General features: G+C 40.6%; 1 protein-coding gene across 2 annotated transcripts in view; it reads left to right on the top strand.

Annotated features, from left to right (window-relative positions):
- Positions 1–15168, top strand: part of LOC126203168 (fatty acyl-CoA reductase 1-like) — a 141061-nt gene extending 125893 nt beyond the window's left edge. Inside the window, exons 7-8 of one of the 2 annotated variants that reach the window (XM_049937409.1) lie at positions 6244–6501; positions 14709–15168. In XM_049937409.1, coding sequence (XP_049793366.1) covers positions 6244–6501; positions 14709–14928 — 478 coding nt within the window. In that variant the 3' untranslated portion in view covers positions 14929–15168. The remainder of the gene's footprint in view (positions 1–6243; positions 6502–14708) is intronic. The other variant, XM_049937408.1, reaches the window with a different exon arrangement.
- The last annotated feature ends 1107 nt before the right edge of the window (positions 15169–16275 follow it).

The following is a 16275-nucleotide window of genomic DNA, read 5'->3' as shown; positions in this document are numbered from 1 at the left end:
AATGTAACATTTATGGAAATAAAATGATGAGTGTTATGATGAACCACTGTAATGTATGTGCCCATATTAGTTCTTCATAATTATCCAATATATCAGGTGGAAATTACTTGAGGTCTTTATGACCCCCAGCAAAACTCAGTGAAATAAAAAAAAAATCCTGATGCTAAGAGGGATATCTATGAAGATCCAAGATGTTTGTAACTGGCGGAAATAGTGTTGTCTTGAGAAAACTTGCTACAGATTCCAGGCCATGCGGGTCGCAGTTGCACCGTCCCTGCCCCCACCACTGCCGGTACCAAGAAGTAATGTCGGTCTACTGATGATATACTACTCTGAGTTCATATTAACTAGATGATATATTGTTAACGGAATGGATTAACTCCACGTTTCACATATGTTTTCACTTGCTACGGCTGGGGAGAAAGAAATAAAATAAACTACACGTGACTGTGTACATGAAACATGCGCAGCAGTTTGGTTCATCATTTAATGAGCGCTGATATAGTGGCTGCTGTCATTGGTAGCCGTTGGGTGGTTAACCGCTCTCTCCACTCACATGTGCTGATTGATTCGAGGGCTCGCTGCTTTTCGAGAGAGAGCACCAACTGATTCTAACATGCTCTTTCACCGTGGGCTGATATATCACCTGACAAGTTGACCAGATGCGTAATGAGATATTCGTATCACACATCAACAGCAGAAAGATTTATTACGTGCACAACTCATATCATGGGTTGGAAGACTAGCGTGATGAACAGAAGCCATCCAGCTATGCTGACTTCTGTAACACGCCTCTCCAAATAGGAGTAAGAATACATTTATTTACGGCTATTATTTTCAGATGTGTACATGCTTTCATTCCAACGAAACACTATGAGCCTTGTTTCACTCTAACGAGCCTGTAGATACTTTCATGGCAGTATGTTTCAGACAGCATAGGAACCATTGCATTAATACCCCCAAAAACGCTATTAAACAATACTTCACCCTGATGATCTGCAGATGAGTATGTTTATACGAAGACAATGCAATTTTGGAGGGGATCTGTTCCATTTCGTATAACCAGCGGTGACAGCGGGGGTGGTTATGGGGCAACTGATCGGCATCTGTAGTCTCTCAATGACATTATTTCTGTCTCTTAGGTAACTCATGAATTTTTGTAGGACTCATACCATGACCACTAAACAGATGATACGTCCATTCTACTTTCATGCAATCTCCTCCATTACCTGAAGGAACGGGGACGTGAAGTTACTTAATATCAAACTATAATTTACGTATGTGGGGAAATGATCAAGAAAGCCGTGTGATTATGCACGACTTGTCTGTTGTCCACTGTGGAGAACTGGCTTAAATGTATACAAACGTCAGTGATTTTGATGGATAATGTTGTAATCTTATTTTAGGTTTAGCACATTAGAGAATACCCAAAAAAAGCTATTTATAAACCGCAACTTGATGCGGCAATGATGTGTATTGCATAGAAAAATATCTGATCCTGGTATCACATTAACCATCTGTAACTTACTAATTATAATTCTTACCTACACTGACCACTATTAAGGTATTGTGATTGCAGTGTCAGAATTTATACTTGGCAGACAGTACTTCCGCTTTTTTCACATAGGGTTAAAAACAATGTTTTATTGCACTCCGCACACAATACTGTTGTAACTATTAGCTGTATCATCTATTAACAGGTGCTTCATGAAGTAGTAATAGCGCACCTGCAACAACTTTTACACTCCACTAAGTTGTATTAGTCTGCATTGCATGAAAGAAAAATACACACAATTCCATTAGTAAGCATACCAGCTATAATGTACCACCCAAGTAATCTTTCAGACACTTTGTGGATTCCTTCTATATTGATGGGGGAAACATGTTAGGATAAGCAATAAAAACAAATATATTCTTGTACATTTGCATGGAGAATACAGGAAAATGTGGGAAATATGTAAAATAAAGAAGATTTTGTAATAATATTGAAAATCTAGAAAAAACACGTTAAAATTTTAATTCATGGAAAAAATGAGGAAAATCTAGGATACAAGAAGTTTGTATTTATTACAGGAGAGATGCTGTACATTGATTTAAATGCAGAAAAACTCGTAGTTTTAGTGGTGTTTATTATATGTGCAAGGTACTTCACACACACACACACACACATACAAGACAGGATGTGTTTTGGATATTCTGTATAGCTTAAGATGAATTAGAAATCCTGTTTTGGAATTAGCGAGATATGCTGCTTAATTATATGTATATGGCCAAAGTACTTGGGTATTTTTTGTTAAAGTGAAACACCACACATAGATATTCTATATAGATCAGCTAACATCCAGAGAGTTTAATACTGCATAAGACTACACTGCAATCTTGACACCTCCTTTGAACTACTGCTAATAATATCATCTAGCATGACTGGCTGTGGTTACTCGGATCGTATCAAGCGTTTATACTCCAGTCCCTCTCTTGACGTATAGCATGGGAGTATTCATTTTTCATACTAACAAGCAGCATTTTGTGCAATGTGCCCAGAAAATTGTAGTATGCCTCTAGTGGTTGGGAGGCAGTGTCATAAAAGTGCCCTGCCTAAAGATGAACATAGTATTCCATTTACAACCACTACCACTCAAATAAGAAATGGCAATAAAGTGCCACACACAAATCCAATGAAGAGAAACATAGACGCAATTGTAACGTCATACTGACATGCTAAACAGTCGATCACTGCAAGAGAAGTACAATACGTTGCAGAGAGTTTTCCTCTTGGGCGTATTGGAGAGAGTATATTACTTTCTCCAACATCATAGATTTAGACAGAGGCCTTTCTATTTCTTCTTTCTGTTTTTCACAAATTTTTTTCCATACCAGTGGAACAAGGAATTGAATCAAACATTACATGTACTTTGCACCACACAACATCAAATAGCACTTGGGAAAAATGACACTAAATACTTACATATCTCATAGATCTGTGTGTAGTAATGCTAAGCTAGGCACTCCTCGAGGATTAAACCTACTTTTCGGCATACCTACATAAAATATGTTATTGTACATTGTGGAGGGCTATTTGCACAGATTTAGTGGTCTCCTGCCTATATAATATAGAGTAAGGAAAAGTGACTGTTTTCATGTGATCTAATCTCTCATCTTCTTCCTACAACCTCTGTGTGATATTTATGTTAGTGATGACAGAGGAATCATCAAACCATCCACCATCATCCCAGAAAAGCTGCCGCTGCTGTTAGACACTCTATTGAGAGAATTGTTCCACACACTTAATCTCTAGTCGACTCCAGAGGTGGCTATGGTGATCATAGGCCATTTGCTCATGTGCGAAGTGACAGATGACGGCCATGAGAGTGACAGCATCTCTGGTGGGCGTCAAGTGGTGGCAAAGAGCTATCTGTCCAATCCACCATGTTCTGTTGTAGCTCTTGGGGACTGTAGTGCACCCATTCACTCTCTACAACTGCAGAAGTGGGGGCCACTAACTGGCATGTACATTGATCAGCATAATAAAAACTTCATAACCTTCCTACCCTACAGTGAACCATAGTGTAAAAGTGGATTATGTAGTCAAGGACTCGTTCAACAGTGCATATTTTCACTCGCATTCCTATTCAAATCATCAGTGTCTGCAGCTCATCGTCTAGTGGCTAGTGTTGCCTCTGGATCATGGGGTCCCAGGATCGATTCCCAGCCGGGTTGGGGATTTTGTCTGTCCAGGGACTGGGTGTTTGTGTTGTCCTCATCATTTCATCATCATCATCATTCGTGACAGTGGCTAGAATGGACTATGTAAAATTGGGACTTTGTATGGATGCTGATGACCGCACAGTTGAGTGCCCACAAACTGAGCATCATTATCATCATAATACTGATGTTCTGTGTACTCTTCATGAGTACAACACGGCTGTAGAAATGTTCCTAATTCTCGATTTTTTTCCATACACACAGTAATATCACGCCACCTGACTTCTCTCCGGTGAGCTGGTAGTGCATCACCCATTGTTTCGTTTAACATACACCTAATCACATGGTCCACACATATCTATTCATGTAAAGTAATAATTTTCTCACCATAGTAGGTTGTCAACTGTTTAAATATGTAAATTGTTTAAATTATGTACTACATTACTTGTTAAATATTTATTTATCATCTCAAAAAGAGTGGATATTTTTTAGAAAAATAAGTAAAATTGTAAGAAATAGCCCCAGTATTGTATATAGTGATAGAGGACGACTTATATGATAGGGTGCTGCAGAAATGTCATTGGGCACAATAACCTGCTACAAACTGCGGAAAATGTAATTATTTAAGAAGCTGTTACGCGTATCCCAGGTGTGCTGATGGGCAGCATACAACCCTGTCCAATGATGTACAGTACACAAGTCAGTCTGATGGTTGGACTGTTGTAGGATAATCAGCATTTTTGGGAAATAAATAATTATGGTTGCTCACTGAATAATGACAATAAAAGTGGTATGCCATTAATTACAGTAACTGGACAATAGATTATTATTAATGAAAGTTATGAAGACAAATGGGTCCTAGTAGGGAATAATGGACCCCTAGTCCCAGGATGATACGATGAGGACATTGATACATTGCCTTGAAGGATAAATGTGTGAGGACATTTGTCAAGGAGGGAATTGACCTTTCTAGAGGTCTGGCGCCACTGCCGCCTTGACCCATGAACTTTGGGAGATGCAGCAACGATGCAGGCAGTGCTAATTCCTCTACTGACCCCCCACTCACAATAGGTATCAACCATGTAATTAATGCAGAGTGCAGCTATCCTATCAACGACCTTGCCGCAGTGGTAACACTGGTTCCCGTTAGATCACTGAACTTAAGCGCTGACGGACTGGGCTAGCACTTGGATGGGTGAACATCCGGTCTGCCGAGCACTGTTAGCAAGCGCGGTGCACTCAGCCCTTGTGAGGCAAACTGAGGAGCTACTTGATTGAGAAGTAGTGGCTCCGGTCTTGGAAACTGACGTATGGCTGGGAGAGCGGTGTTCTGATCACATGCCTCTCCATATCCGCATCCAGTGACACCTGTGGACTGAGGATGACACGGCGGCTGGTCGGTGCCGTTGCGCTTTCATGGCCTGTTTGGGAGGAGTTTTCTTTTTTTTTCGTTTTTCTGCAGATATCCTGTGAACCAAAAATCCATAGTTGCATTTGAATTACTGGACAGTATGCGTCTTACACACAGAAGACAGAAATGGGAACAAAGCAAGCTTTCATAATGTACCTAGCGGAAGAACATGTGTTATTATCAATAAAATACACAGAATACAAGGGAGTTCAACAGTTTCCTGGAAATTGTATTATCAGAAGAAAGTAAATGTACATTATGATTTTTTTAACTTTAGTTTTTAAGGTTATGAATCAATAGAAGGGCCACACACAAAAGGTATGTAATTTCCAACTTGGATCTACAGTTGAATTACCAGTAGGCAGGAAGATTTTAATTCAGCAGATAACTTGTCACCTCCACCAAAAGTAGTCATACGTCTTTTTTTAAATTTTTTTAGTTAATGTGAACTTTTAATTCTTAGAATGATTATTTCCCTTTTTAATTACAGTAAAGACTCGAAATTAATCTCTGAATGATAAATAAGTTTATATATTTATTTCTATTTATTATTTTATGAATACCTTTGAGATCCCTAAGAGTGCTGAAGTGTTAAAGAAGAGATTTTGCTTTTAATTATTTTGGGATAACCAAGGAATACAAGGACTTAACGGGTGGCATGACGATTTAAGTAAGAAGCTTATAAGGCAAAAGAACATGGTCATAGAGCCAGCACACTAGAGAAGGCCATAGGTGGTGAGCACAGATATGGGCTACAATGGGAAGATGGAAGGAATTCGAAATAATGAAAAAACATATCTCAAAGCTCAAGTCTGGAAATAGAAAGATCGTGAGATCGAATCTTTGATGGATATTTTAGTCTGTTTTTAACCTAGCTCTTAGCTGTCAGTGATTTGAAGATTCACATTCCACATTAAGCTGGAGATTCCATTTTCCTGGTAGTATAACGGTGGTAGGTTAGGGAGACGCAAGTCGCCTAAGCGCAATCCACTACTAAGACTTCCATCAGGTCGCTGAGATACGTCAGATTATCACCATTATCTTATACATGGAATTTTAAATGTCTGCGCATCCAGATAAAATTGACTACAGCTCAGAAATCTACTCTGATAATTGCTTCGCTTTTTCAGCCTGGTGCACATAAAGAATCGTTTACATTCGGCCAAGATCATGTTGCGATATTACTTGGTACACGAATGGACATTTATCAACAAAAATATTACGTCTCTGCATGCATCTATGGCTCCTGAGGATCAAGAAGTCTTTTATTTTAATGTTGATGAAGTTGATCAGTATGACTTTTGTAAAAAGGGGCTTATTGGAGCGAAGCTGTACCTTCTTAATGAGAGCATCGATAATATACCCAGTGATTTGAGATATATCAGGAGGTATGTATTTTATATTATTTTTAAATCTTATAGTATAATTTTAGGAGTGTTAGATTTTTTTCTAATGGTTCTAGTCAGATTAGCCGCATTTTCTTTCCTCTAGGGTCGTAAATCTTTTAAAACGCTCACATTTACATGTATTTTAAGCTACATATCTCCTTATGTCTATCACATGTAGTCAAAATTATAGTGTTGTGTCGTTGTAATGAGTTACACACACACACACACACACACACACACACACACACACACATACACAATCATATATACATACGTTTACAAATGCATCATGTATCATGAGAGCAGCATGAAAGAAAATGTTGTGGCATGTGGAGTGAGTAACTAATTATGACGACAGTTAGAGTGTGTACTTACAGCAAATCTGATTTGCAAACTCGTAGTGACGCTACTATCGCAACTATTATGAGAATGACGCGAAATTTGAATAGAGATCGTCTTTCAGTTGTAGAATTATACCTGCCAACTTTCATTCTTGGCATTGCGACTTTTTTCCGTCAGTGTATAAAAAAATACAGAAATCCGAATTCCATTGTAAGCCCAAAATGTTAACAGTATTAGGCGACTTCACTTTTAAGAGTGTGGGTACGAGCTTGGCGTTTTTGTTCTTAACCACAAACGACTGTTTCCAAGAGGAATAATAATGTTTTGGCAGTACGACCTGTCACTGGGATCCTTGCACCAGGGATGAGGTGAGCTGCTGATACGTTTCATCACTGATTAATGACATGAAAGCTAGGCTGTGCAGTCGCAATACCACTGAATGGGAAGAAATAGTAGGAGCTAGCGTCAGCTTCTGCGGTGCTGGCGAAGCTACCTGGTCAGCTGCCACAGCTGTGTGGAGCATTGTGCTGTCACTCGTCCATGTCGGGGAGCAGCTTGTTGACAAAGAGCCGTCAGGTATCAGACCCTTTCCACATGACACTGTGTATCGTGATATAGGCAACAGCGCCCTGAATGAAGTCTGTCGTAGTCGGGCAATCACTGGCGCTTCATCGTCAACGTATCGACGTCGAAGGGCGAAGGCGTTTGTGACCCTCCCATTCAGTGTTAACCCTCCTTCTACCAGGATATTTTTGTTTCCCCGAATACCAATGTGGTCATATAGACACTAACCATTTTACACCGGATATATCGGTTGTATTTTAATGGACTAACATAAAAACATACACTCCTGGAAATTGAAATAAGAACACCGTGAATTCATTGTCCCAGGAAGGGGAAACTTTATTGACACATTCCTGGGGTCAGATACATCACATGATCACACTGACAGAACCACAGGCACATAGACACAGGCAACAGAGCATGCACAATGTCGGCACTAGTACAGTGTATATCCACCTTTCGCAGCAATGCAGGCTGCTATTCTCTCATGGAGACGATCGTAGAGATGCTGGATGTAGTCCTGTGGAACGGCTTGCCATGTCATTTCCACCTGGCGCCTCAGTTGGACCAGCGTTCGTGCTGGACGTGCAGACCGCGTGAGACGACGCTTCATCCAGTCCCAAACATGCTCAATGGGGGACAGATCCGGAGATCTTGCTGGCCAGGGTAGTTGACTTACACCTTCTAGAGCACGTTGGGTGGCACGGGATACATGCGGACGTGCATTGTCCTGTTGGAACAGCAAGTTCCCTTGCCGGTCTAGGAATGGTAGAACGATGGGTTCGATGACGGTTTGGATGTACCGTGCACTATTCAGTGTCCCCTCGACGATCACCAGTGGTGTACGGCCAGTGCAGGAGATCGCTCCCCACACCATGATGCCGGGTGTTGGCCCTGTGTGCCTCGGTCGTATGCAGTCCTGATTGTGGCGCTCACCTGCACGGCGCCAAACACGCATACGACCATCATTGGCACCAAGGCAGAAGCGACTCTCATCGCTGAAGACGACACGTCTCCATTCGTCCCTCCATTCACGCCTGTCGCGACACCACTGGAGGCGGGCTGCGCGATGTTGGGGCGTGAGCGGAAGACGGCCTAACGGTGTGCGGGACCGTAGCCCAGCTTCATGGAGACGGTTGCGAATGGTCCTAGCCGATACCCCAGGAGCAACAGTGTCCCTAATTTGCTGGGAAGTGGCGGTGCGGTCCCCTACGGCACTGCGTAGGATCCTACGGTCTTGGCGTGCATCCGTGCGTCGCTGCGGTCCGGTCCCAGGTCGACGGGCACGTGCACCTTCCGCCGACCACTGGCGAGAACATCGATGTACTGTGGAGACCTCACGCCCCACGTGTTGAGCAATTCGGCGGTACGTCCACCCGGCCTCCCGCATGCCCACTATACGCCCTCGCTCAAAGTCCGTCAACTGCACATACGGTTCACGTCCACGCTGTCGCGGCATGCTACCAGTGTTAAAGACTGCGATGGAGCTCCGTATGCCACGGCAAACTGGCTGACACTGACGGCGGCGGTGCACAAATGCTGCGCAGCTAGCGCCATTCGACGGCCAACACCGCGGTTCCTGGTGTGTCCGCTGTGCCGTGCGTGTGATCATTGCTTGTACAGCCCTCTCGCAGTGTCCGGAGCAAGTATGGTGGGTCTGACACACCGGTGTCAATGTGTTCTTTTTTCCATTTCCAGGAGTGTATATTCCAATTTTTCAATATAACATTCATCATTCTACTTTCATCAGTAATACATTCAATGAATAAAAATAAATTTATAATGGGATCACATTGACTCTAGAGGTACTCAGTGCCAAAAATACGGAATTAATCTTAACGTGCTGTAAATATAAAACTGAGGTAAACATCATTAGATATAACTGACTCAGGGAGAAAGTCATAAGTTATGAAAATAATAGTTTTTAAAAGAAGCGAGATATGTACTTCCGATGTGCTTGTGGGGTCATTTGGTCCTCTGTGGTACTATAAGGGTTTTAAATGTTGCAATCGATGCTGAGGGGGAACAGTAACATCGGCATACTTAAGTCTCTCGCTAGATGCCTACGATCTGGACGACTGCGAACTTTTCATTTCAATGAAGTTAAGAGGAGTTGTCCATGGCTGGTCCTTGGATGGGTGACTGACCGCATATGCTGTATGCTATTGGAAATTTTTCCTTTGGCTTTCCAGCAGGGAGACAAGAGAGATGATGGTGCAGTGCTCCCAATTACCAGTCTTTGTCCAATGTCCTGGGTTAAAATCCGAACCTCTTCACAGTGTCTCATGGAGTGAGGACATGCAGCTCTGTTGACTGCGATACCCCCATTGACAGTGGACGTTAATGTTGGCTGCCCCTTGGTGCTTACAGACACCTACATTAAACAGTTAAACACATAACGAAAGTATTTCATGAAGGAGAGGTGCGTACGTGTGCGTAGAATAGTAAACACGTTTCCAATGCAGGTGGTTGAACCTGCCCTATGAGGTCTAGCAGACTATCATTCCGTACGACTTTACTTACATTAATAAAAGTCATCACTTGGCTGTTGCTCGTAGTTGCCAATAACTATTTCACTTAAATTTCGTTAGTGAAAGTGTGACGGGTGTCAGCAGCAACGTCAAAACATTTATCAATCTTAAGAACTTCACTAAGAGTAGGATCGGATGGGGCTCATGCTTTAACTCTGAGTTCACTTTCGTGGGTGGCTAGGTGCACAACCACATAACGAATTATCGATTCTGTGCAGAAAACGTTGCAGATTCAACAAATGTGAAGTTGCACTAGTGTGCGAGAACCTGAACTCAGCAGCCCACGCTACATAAGTCTGTCCATGTTGTTTATGAGATTGATTAAACTGTTGCCTACTTGCAACAAGGTGTATCGGATAACCACAGTATTTGGTTAACAGGGCACATAGTTCACTGAAAGACAAATCAATATATTTCGAGTGTGTTCATCACTTTTGTTCCATTACGTAGAAAAGACTGGTACAAGAAAAGAGTAAAGTACTTTCTTGCTCGCCACATCCGATATTAGTTCAAAACGTAGGAGTCTGGGAGTCGCTACTACTGTAGGGTTATTGAAGTTCATTGGCGATGGAAAATCTAATTTTGACATTATCCTTTTTGAACAGGTTGGAAATCATACAGGAAAGTGGGCCTGTATATGGTATGTAGATATATGTATATGGTATATGGGCCTATACCTACTATTTTTAATGTAGGATGCAATCTAGTCCCATGTGCACAATACCAGAAACGGCAATAAAACTAAGCAGCAGCAGTAAAGAAAAGGATATCTGGGACCTATTAGAGACGAATTTATAATATATCCAACTTGATTAATAGTTTGATTTAAATAATTTTTAGAAGCATACTTTTGGCTGGTTTGCTATTTCGAATGTTTGCTTCCCACAGGATTACGTGACACCATACTGCAGGGTGCTGCCAATGCTCACAGGAACTCAGTTAAACTGAGTGACGTAGCTTCCTCTCTCCAGAGAGCTGCTGCATATCGTCTTATAATTAATATGTATCTGGTGTTGAACTGTTACTGGTATTTGCTAGTTTATATTGGTAATTTTTCGAAGAAAGTACTTACCGACACCTGCACATGTTTATTCATGTTTATCATACATTAAATCTGGTACCAGTTATGTTATACAAACACTTCACTGTATCAAAGCTATGAGAATTTCAAATGGTACGAATAGATATGCTCAGTTAGTGCTAAAGCAAATCTCACTGGGGAACTGCACCTTGTTCACAAAATGGAGAAAAATGTGCAGGCTTGTTCTCGAACTACTATAATGACAATGAAAAACTAAACATCAGTATTTCCTTATTTTTGGAAAGCCAAAACTGACAGCTAATACCTTAAAAAACTTGTTATAAAATGCGAAGTAGCAATATTGAGAATTTTCGGTGATTAAACTGCAAATGTTTCTGAGGTTTCTACATATCGGTTTCACAGACACTGTATAAGGCATTTGTTCAATTAGAAATTGAGCTTACAACTAGAAGTAGAACCCATACAGCCTCGAATTCATAGAACTGTGTCCTACTATAGACAAATTTGTGACCCATCAAAAAAATAATCAGAATTCAGGTTGAGAAAAGAAAGTTCTTTGAACGGCACAGGTGAGAAATGAAAGTTCTTTAAGCAGCACACACTTCCATTAATACCGGAACGGTAAATTACAGGCACAAAAATACCACACCCAACACAGGTCAACATTAAAGTACTTTCTAAGATACCAGCACTAATGAATGTGTTTTAGCAATGCGACCTAAGCCAACTGCTGTACGTTGGGAATGTAAACCGCACATAAGGGCCAAATATACAACTCTGAATAAAAAAAGTTTTGTGGAATCACGCTTAGAATCTCTTGGTTACATCAGCGTTGTGAAATTCATTTAAAGAATGGAAAATATGTCATGTTCAGTTTAGGAAATACTAACTTTGATATAAAATATTATATGAGCATTACCACACAAATCAGTTATTGGGAAAAGGTTGTGTTTCGAAACTCACGTTCACGTACGGTATGTACAACAGAAATTGTGTTAATGCCTTTAAATATAAAATAAATTATCAGGGGATCAGAAATGAAAAGGATTACTTTAAATCGACGTAATATAACTGAATCAAAAGTCAAGTGAACAGAGAGCTACATGATCTCTTAGCAATGCACAGACACATTGAAGAAGTTGGATACGTGATCATGGTATGAACAAAGTTCCATACGCAACAAGAAGCAAAGCATTTTATTAGTTACACTGTGCTAAAGAGTGTCAAGAGTTAAGTGTACTACGCTTCACATTAAATGACAAGTCGATTTCTATCCCAGGCTTCGTAGCTGTTCACAGCACAAGACTCAGAATTTGAAACAGCATGCGAAAGTAATTCCACTCGCGGTATGCAGAGCTACATTAATACCCAAATGAGTAAAAATCTAGCCTTATAATGCAATTACCTCACGATTGTTAAACGAAATAACTTTGCAGATATGAAATGCCTACGAGAAATCTCAGCAACACGAGCTATGTCGCCAAGCAGCAAACACAGCTATCGGCTCCATTCGAGCCAACACTGCATTACAAGGCAAGCTCATGACAGGCCATAAGCTTCAAAGACAGTACTACCTAACCTTACTGTTGGTACACTATACTAACTTTTTCATACATCAGCAATAACTGACAAGTGAAATAAATTAAATAAATAACTCAATACTGAAAGTAGCTTTTTAACAGGCATTTACAGCATAACGGATCATACTTCTCATTTTCAATGTTAAGTGGAATATGAATAAAACATGGGTTCAAATGGCTCCGAGCACTATGGGACTTGACATCTGAGGTCATCAGTCCCCTACAAGTTAGAACTACTTAAACCTCACTAACCTAAGGACATCACACACATCCATGCCCGAGGGAGGATTCGAACCTGCTACCGTAGCAGTCGCGCGGTTCCGGACTGCAGCGCCTAGAAACGCTTAGCCACCGCGGCCAGCGGAACATGACTAAACCTAGACGTGGGTTTAAGAGAAAAGTGGCCTCTGCCAAGCACTTTCTCTGTAGTTTTGCATGAAATAGATTTAGATATATAAAAATAGGTGCGTTACGTTGAAGAGTAGCCCGAAATTGTTGATCCAAGACTAAAAACCCACTTATTTATTCAAGTTAATAATACAGCAATTACCAATTTCTTAGCCGCAGTTGTCTTTGACGATCCAGAACGCTGGTGCTGTGGAGTGGATCTTGTGCTGTGTGAGTGTTCATTATCTAGAAGTAACGAATAGATGGAAAGTATGGTTTCTGTTGACTTCAATTCATCCAATTTTCCGAAGAAAAATCATTTGCTCTGTTCGTTCAGAGCACTGGCAGCTGGTGACCACGTAAATATCGTGGAGCACACTCTGCTACTCGTATTTTCTGCTACGTTTGTCACACAATCAGGCCCATATGTTTCTTTACGGACTGCATGTAAAGTATTGGGCAAGCTTAGAGTATGAGGTGTTTTGAAGAAAAGGCTGACGTATCGGTGCCATACCCTAGTGGATAAGTGCAGTAACTAACAGTTTTTCAGGTTGGATTCAATTCCCACTGCTCCGATTTCGTTTCTTTTTTTTTTCATTTTATTATCTTCCTCGCAATATTGAACTATTAGTGACAAAGTTTAAGACTTAAATTGTCACAGACGTGATCTCAGCATTCCGTGCTGAGACCGGCTTATAAATGAAATCTAAAAGTTTTATTTATGGGTTAGGTTAGGTTAGGTTAGTGTTTAACGTCCCGTCGACAACGAGGTCATTAGAGACGGAGCGCAAGCTCGGGTTAGGGAAGGATTGGGAAGGAAATCGGCCGTGCCCTTTCAAAAGAACCATCCCGGCATTTGCCTGAAACGATTTAGGGAAATCACGGAAAACCTAAATCAGGATGGCTGGAGACGGGATTGAACCGTCGTCCTCCCGAATGCGAGTCCAGTGTGCTACCACTGCGCCACCTCGCTCGGTTTTTATTTATAATTGAGAGCAAAACGATATCTCACTTCGCTATCGAGTTATTTATTTTTATCTTTGGTATCCAGTTGTGTATTACGCGCTCACTTCTGTCCCTGTACTTTGGGAATCATGTGGTCATAACAATCGTCATATATCATAAACGGCTCGGTATATTGGAACGAGGTTTATTGCAAACGATAGAGCGCAAAGAGCTACATATGTCATATTATAAATACTTTAAACGTTTTTATTCACTGATATTGAAAGTAAGTCATCCACGGCAGTGATACAGTGGACAGGACGAGGTACTCAAATATGTCAACAGTGATTCATCTCTCTAAAGTTTTTCGCAATGGAGTATCAGGAATTTTCGAGTGGCAGTTCACGTAAGGAGTACCAAAGACCAGCTGTCAAGCACACTGACTGAAAATTCATTGTCTCTGGTTCCACTCCCATTGCTACCATTGTTTTGGGTTTCCTAATTTCATTTCATTCCCCATCAAGTGAACGATTAATTATAAATTTATATCAACGGAAATAGTCCAAGTTATGTAACTTAAATTAATATATTCAATTGAATTAGGAATACAACATTTGTAAAGCAAATCGCCATAGGTCACCACACTGCAGATCACACCGGACCAAAGGATGGTATATTGGTACTGTGTTAATCTTATTGTTGTTGTTGTGTTTTACAGATGTGGTAACTGTGTTCTTTTTACCCCCTGTAATTATATTTTCAGTGTAATTAGTATCTAGCAACTACTGTTTCTAATTGAAGTATCACTCTTTCTAGGATGTACTTGTTGCACGTTGTAGTGCGGACACTTTTCTATGGCCTGCTACTCTGGCTACTCTACTCGTGGTCAGGACCAGCACTGGAGATGGTTGAAACTGCAATGGAATATTTGTCTTCTCTGTTACATGGAGCTCCAGTTATTAGAGCACTCACAGACCAAGTTCCTGTCTCTTCTACAGTGTTGCCAGGAGATGAGGCTAACGTGACAAACAACTGACACCCCTGTTGTCAGTTTTGTTCAAATAACCAGCTTAGATTTTACACTAGTAACTGGCTCCAATAAGATTTCCTCATTCCCAAATCATTTATGAAGGAGAAATTTTGTTAAAAAAAACAAGTCTGTAAAAAGAAAACTGCGAACTTCCAGTTGTTCATCATATGTATTGTATAATCATTGTTAACAAGTACAAGCAATAACAATATTTTTGGTGGTAATTCCTTACATGTCTGTCGTCTTGTTATTGAATCATTGCTTTATTGTGGAAAAGAGAAGAGTACATATTCCATCTGTATAAGCGCTACTAAAAATTGTATGTGGTATGGAATAATAGAATATTTTTCAAAATATCGATTTAAGACTTTGAAATTACTCGAAAACTCTAAGTGTCTAGTTAGTTTAATTGAATCTACACTGGTTTATGAGGTAAGTCATATTGTGTGGTTAAATACAATAAATTAATGGCGTCATGGCGTATTCTGCAAAATAGTGATAACAAATACAGGTCTATACCACATTAAATAAACAACAATTTGCATAAAATACATAGCAAGTATGCATTAACAGTACATTATCAGTGTATGGTGCATCAGTAGAAGACCATCCGCAGTGCACTAGTAAATAAATGATAGAGAAAAAAATCAACTCACAACACGTTGCTAAAAGTACTAAATCTATACTTCAAGAATCATTATCACTTCTAGCATAGGATGGGAGTATTTATTTATTTTATTTATGCTGCGTATAGTTTTGTGCACAGTGGTAAGGAGAGGTGGGATACGGAGTCATGTGGCGACTGTCCTCATAGGAAAGCCAAATAGGAGCAGAAATGGTCAGGCAACAAATTGACACTGTAAACAGAAGATTCATTTAACTTGCATTTATCCAAGTCGACAAAGACTCATTACAATTAATGCAGCAAGTAATAGAGTCCAGCTCTCAATGTGGAAAAGTAAGAGGCTCTCTAAACAGAGCACAGACAACGGTGTCACAGCAGCAACTAGACAGTGTCTGTGTAGCATCATATTGCGAAGAGTTCTCCAACTGTGTGTGGGATTTTCTCGCTGTTTGCCAGCCATCCTTTATTGTGGTGGCAGAGGGCGCTGATGGTACAGAGCCACTGGAGTTGTGGCTCAGCAGGTGTGCTCAAATTGGATCCGCTGAGTGCTGTATGACCACAGTCGCAGTCTGATATTAGCAATTCAGTTGCCAACTTATATAGCCCATGGGGTGGTATCGACATATAGTATGATAATTTATTTTCTTATTTAACTTCATCTGAATGTGCCATCAGGCCCTCTGTTACAACTGATGGGGTTTCACACATACAGCACAAGTTTTCGTCAT

This window comes from Schistocerca nitens, chromosome 9, assembly GCF_023898315.1.
Source record: "Schistocerca nitens isolate TAMUIC-IGC-003100 chromosome 9, iqSchNite1.1, whole genome shotgun sequence".
Lineage (NCBI taxonomy): Eukaryota > Metazoa > Arthropoda > Insecta > Orthoptera > Acrididae > Schistocerca > Schistocerca nitens.
The sequence above is the reverse complement of the archived record's forward strand: the minus strand, read 5'-3'. Positions and strand labels throughout refer to the sequence as shown.